The sequence below is a fragment of the Trachymyrmex septentrionalis genome, unplaced genomic scaffold (assembly GCF_001594115.1).
Source record: "Trachymyrmex septentrionalis isolate Tsep2-gDNA-1 unplaced genomic scaffold, Tsep1.0 scaffold87, whole genome shotgun sequence".
NCBI lineage: Eukaryota > Metazoa > Arthropoda > Insecta > Hymenoptera > Formicidae > Trachymyrmex > Trachymyrmex septentrionalis.
In genome coordinates, this window is record NW_017306059.1 from 2,838,121 (window position 1) to 2,843,759 (window position 5,639).

Consider the following 5,639-nt stretch of genomic DNA (forward strand, 5'->3'; position numbering starts at 1 on the left):
ATTTTGTACAAATGTCAGGCAATTACATAACGCGAACGTTTGCTTTCAGCGATACGTTCGTTAACTGTGGATCCATACAAACATTTCGCAAGTTACTATTCGAATATTGAGTAGCTTTAAACGCGGACCGCGCGATGCGTAATATTCAATGCACGAGTACGATTCAATGGAATAATTGCGACATTCGTGTAGCATATTTTTCGAGATTCTCATCTGCCCGCTGTTCGAGTATTCAAACTAGTCATAGGACCGCCGACTATCGATTGGAAAACAGCATGCATACCAACAGCGTCATACGTATCATGGCATTGGAACGTACGAGCAGCGTGTTATCGGATATTCACGGCACTGGTTGAACCTATAAATCGCGAGCGATTGCTTTTTTACTAGCTACAACACAGTCTTGTCCTTAAACTTTATCTGATAGGTAATTCGAGAAAATTTTACAGCTGTTAGGAGAACGATAGGAATTTTGTTGGTTCTTGCTAAAGCTCTCACGTCTGGTAAGATACCCATCGGAGCTCTAAATCACGTGATAATAACGAATAAAATCGATAAAAAGACAGAGAATGAAACAAAATTAGTATAATAAATTCTCTGTAACTGTTACGACGCCGATATATAATCATCGAATTCTCGTGAAACTATCCTTTCGTATAACTTTCCTAAAAAAAGAGGAAAAGAGAACTTAAATCTCTTTCAAAATTGCGAAAATGTGCGATCACAGAAATGGAATATCTTTAGGATGGTATGCTGCTCGCTACCATATAAAATATTCTGATATTATCTCGACAGTTTTGCTGAGAAATAATTCCAAGTAGTCGAAATAGAATAACTAATATAAATGTAAACTCGTAGAGAAAGGCTATATTATACATAATTTATGAATTGCTAAATTTTTTGATAATTCTTTAAAGACTCTAATAACTTTTCGGTATTATGGTTATCTCCGATTAATATCTTACAAGACGCGCGCGATTGATAAAATCTCATATCTTCATTCCTTCTAAAGTTTAGAAAGCTACGAGATAACTTCTATTACACTCTTCTGCCTGAAGTTCTAAAATCACGCAAACTCGAAGTAAGTTTTTGCTACAGATCAAAAACTTTATCTTGCTACTATCTCGTTATATATTATGGATCAATCGGGTCGGATTTTTATCCCGCAGTTCTTTCTCCTGAAATTACCTAATTCTCCAGAAACACGTCCGAGAGTAAGTTCCCACACAATTCTCGGCTATCTCTGTTCTATCAGACTTTTCTTACATCTTTCGATGCAATCTTCGTAACTGTATCTGAAGCGACCACGACAATGCGAAACGACATGCTTTTCAAGAAAAAAAGGAGACATCATTATAGTTCATTACATCGACGTACGTACAATATTTACATATAGCAGTCTTTGCGTACGATCAGTAAAAATGCGCAGTAGAATTGTGCCGCGTTGTGTTTTATCGGGATAAAATGGCTGAGCTGCGTGATGCAAGTGGTCTTACTTTCCGCGAATACTTAATGCTCGGTCTCGAGCACTCGACTTTTGTCAGCTTTTCTTAAGGACCACCGACTAAGCGCGTTCGGATAAGATTGCTGGTCCGTGAAACTCCTACTGAAAGATAAAATTTAGGAAGTAACTCAAGTATTATCGGTAAAGACCAGAATAATCGAGGGATAAACGAAACATGAAACTTCACGGAAAAAAAAAGTATCGTAATAGCTACCAAATGTTGCGTAAAATAAATTCAATCAAATATTCGGTTAATATAATCAAAAATAATTTTATTTTTCTTCATATTTAGTAAGTACCAAACATAATAATATAATCAACCGTTGATATAGTACTTATTAAATAGTTGAAACAGTATTATCTTTGGTTTATATTAATCGAATATTTGATTGGAATTATTTCACTCAATATTTGATAGTCGTTACCAAACTCTTTTTTTTCAATGCAATAAAAATACGATTATATGAAATTTGTATAATACCACAAAAATTAAACGCCAATCGTTCATATAAATAGAATTAGAACAGCTTTTCCTTGAGTTAGATTTGTTACAATTTATTATTGTTTTTATCGTATTCCTCGCCTCATAATATGACATTGTTTCAATTATAACAGCTTTTCCTTTCTGTAAAGGTTACATTATGTTAACAGAGAAATGCGTGGACAATTAAAATTTCAATGTACATAATTATAAATTAGCATAAATTTTAAAATCTTATAAAATAAATTCGTGAATATTAGAGACAGATAATTCTTACAATAATTTGTATAAGATATCGAAAGGAAGATGTTGCAAATTGAAATGCATGTAAATAAACGAACAAAAGATCGAAGATCGTAAATCAGTCTTGCTGCAGAATGTCTTTTTGTCGTCAAAATTGATCTCTAAGCATTAAAATCGATTACAATTGCAGGAGCTCTTTTATAAATCATTCACCTACGGTACATTTCAGCACATGACGTAGCTCACTCACTTTAACTGATTTGCACGTTAGTTGACGCTAAAAGCTGCGATCTCACGCACTTTTTCACACACGTCACGCCTGTCTGTACACAGTTCTCGTTTATAAGTGTGCACAATCAGATCGTGTTTGTGTGAAGCTATTGAATTATACTTATATTATATATAAAAAAGCAAAGAGATTATGCAAGAGAACGCATTTTTTTTTGTTCAGCTGTTCCCCTGCGTTTTTCTCTTTCTTTTTTTTTCTTACGCTCTTATTCTCGGCTTCTAAGCGTGCTTATCCCCGAGTCTGCGTATGCATCGTGTACATCGTGTAGGATAATAAGAGAAAGATAGAAAGAGAGAAACGGTCAATGTGTGTAAGTGTCAATTTATTAACTCGTTATACCGGCGTCTTTGGCAGTTTCCTGCGCGTCGGCGACGAGGGCGCTTTCTCCGTTTCGGTTTCTGCAAAAATATATTAAAATACATCGTATCAATGGTCGCGTTCAGCAGACTCAATTCTTGCGGAGCGGATCTGTGAGCGTTTGTTCCTATTGGTATATTCTTCTAGGTCATCCAATAGCTCACAGATCCGCTCCGCAACAGTTGAATACGCGATGGACGCAACCGCATGTTGTTTCCGTAACATTATTTTTCCATAGGGACTATAATAACTTCTCTGTGGCCTTTCTCGCCACGCAAGAGTAAACAGGCTCGAAATTATTTAGTTATTCATAAGCTTTTGAATGTAAGTTAAAAGAATTGAATTTGAATTTGTTATCGCAGGCAAAAATTTAATTTTTTTTTGTGGCAGCTGAGCGAGAATTGAATTCTTGTTCGCGATAATCAAATTTTTCACTAAATGGCTTATAATTCTGATTCATACGTTTTTTTTCTCGTATAGTAGAAGAGCCAATTGTACAGGGAAACTACGATAATAATAGTTAAAAATTGTTCTTTTGCTTCGCATAAATAAGACGCGCAATTTTTTTTATTAGCAGATTATTTCTAAAAAATTGAATACTATTTTGAATTTATACACAGAAATTTAATACGTATATATATGCAGCAAATACTAAATAAATAAAGCAAATACTAGGTTTAGAAAATTTTTAAGAATATGAAAATATTTATTCGTTTTGCGGATATTTTTGAGGTCAGAACGAAATGTCAGCGGTCAGAGGCCATTCTTGTCCTAGAATATCACTTTTTTCTCTGTTTTTTTGTAATAAAAAGACACTACTCATATTACTTTGGAGGTATTTATTTCTAGAACGATATATACAGGCAAGCCTACACTGTTACCTTTTTAAGTATTTTCTTTTCTGTATGATGACCCGCTTTCGAAGTAATTAATCTGCACTATTGACCTTGGATTAGTTAAAAGCAGTCAGTGTTACATTTTACTACAACGACCATTATATTACCGTCGTATTACAACATGTAATACTTTGGTCAGTATTGGTCTAGGATGTAAAATGCTTTTCATGGAACTCATATTTGGGGCATGAAAATCGATAAGCGATAGTCGATTTTATGGAAACCATGTAATGAAATTTTATACGTGTTAACTTTTATATCGATCTTCGATAAAATGTGGTTTCTTGTATATTGAGGACATTTTGCGGATTTATATAAAATTGGTATTTTGATAATCGTGAATATGTATATAATACATTAGAGATTTCTATAGTCTTAGGGGGGGAATATATGTATATATGTGCATATTTAAACATAGTAATATTATTTGACTGTTCGCGTGTTGGTAAATTTTGCTGGCTAGTACTCACCCATCAGCAGACCCAAATTTGTAGGTGTTTTTCCAGATTGCGGATCGTCTAGCAAATCTCCGGTACTGTTTTGCGAGAGTGCCATAGAAATCAGTCGCCGGAAAATACGATGCAAGTACAGAGAATCGATTTACCGTTAGGTTTATTCACGATTGTTTCACGGTAATATAATATTCTGTAATATATTATTCTGTGCATTGACTTACATTTCGGTCGTATGCTCTACCACTAATTCTGCCACATCGTCGGTTCTTTCGATTATTTGTTGTACCTCTTCGAAGCTCCGATCGATCAAAGACACGCCGGACCATTCCAATACCTACAAAATTTCGTATAATATACATATATTATCTGATGATATCAAATATCGATGCAAAAATACGAAGAAAATATTTCTTGCTTTTTAACATTATGTTTGCTTTTAAAATTATTTAATGATACTTAAATCTAGATGATTGTTTTTATCTTATATAAATTAATAAAGACGTTATGTTACTACATCATTTTGAAAATATTTCTTGTCTAGTCTAAAAGGAAATATTCTATAATCGAAGTATGGTTTCTTTTATTACTCGAATTGGTATTAAGAGGTTGAATTTTTGATTGTATTTGATAAATACTTATGGCTAATTTATTATAAATTTTATTATAAATTTTGGAAAACACAAATTAAAGATTCAAAAAATTATATATCAATTTTTTAATACAAAATATTTTCTACTTTTTTGCCAATTATTATATATGTGATGATTATTCAACACGTTGTGTTCGCGAAGCTTTATATAAAACATGAAATATTATACATTAAATTAAAACATTAAAATAATAGTTTTAAATATTAATTTGCCCGGAACAGAATGTCTTAGCTTGAATATGAAAGAAGAAGGCAGCGTAGCTTAGAAATTCTTGACAGTTCGAGACATCGGCCTGGGTCGCGAAATTAATGATGAAACGCGTCTCTGTGATGTCGAATTATAATTGATCGTAAAGCATTCGATCTCCTTGGTTGTTTAAATACTTCAATTTCTCTAATAATATCACGAGCAGATTGTGCTGCGAGAGTAACAAAGACGGTGAAATCGCTGCCAGGGGTAAATATAAGCTGCATGAATTTTTTGGGTGAAATCGCCTTGTTATCCTTAAAGTCATTTAACCTTAAGAAGATGTTAAGATTAAGGGTTCGTTTGTCTTAATCCATTGGACGCTATTTGTCACTTAAGATTAAGAACTATGAAAATTGAAATACGGTTATATATCTATAACTCAGCTAACAGAGTCGCTTACCGTCAAGTGAACTTAATAAATTATTAGGTGTACAAAAAAGTTCTGAGCTTTTTTTTGTAAAATTTCCTTTCCCATCGTATGTAATCGTACGGAAATGGCTTGCTGCGTAACGCCA

At 33.4% G+C, this 5,639-nt stretch overlaps 1 protein-coding gene across 3 annotated transcripts in view; it reads right to left on the minus strand.

Annotated features, from left to right (window-relative positions):
- The window catches only part of LOC108755440 (regulating synaptic membrane exocytosis protein 2), a 167,328-nt gene that overhangs the window by 29,707 nt on the left and 131,982 nt on the right, over window positions 1-5,639 (minus strand). For all 3 annotated transcript variants that reach the window (XM_018498441.1, XM_018498440.1, XM_018498442.1), the window contains 3 exons: window positions 4,447-4,559; window positions 4,241-4,305; window positions 2,857-2,915 (listed from right to left, as the gene is read on the minus strand). In XM_018498441.1, the coding sequence (XP_018353943.1) occupies window positions 2,857-2,915; window positions 4,241-4,305; window positions 4,447-4,559 (237 nt within the window). The remainder of the gene's footprint in view (window positions 1-2,856; window positions 2,916-4,240; window positions 4,306-4,446; window positions 4,560-5,639) is intronic.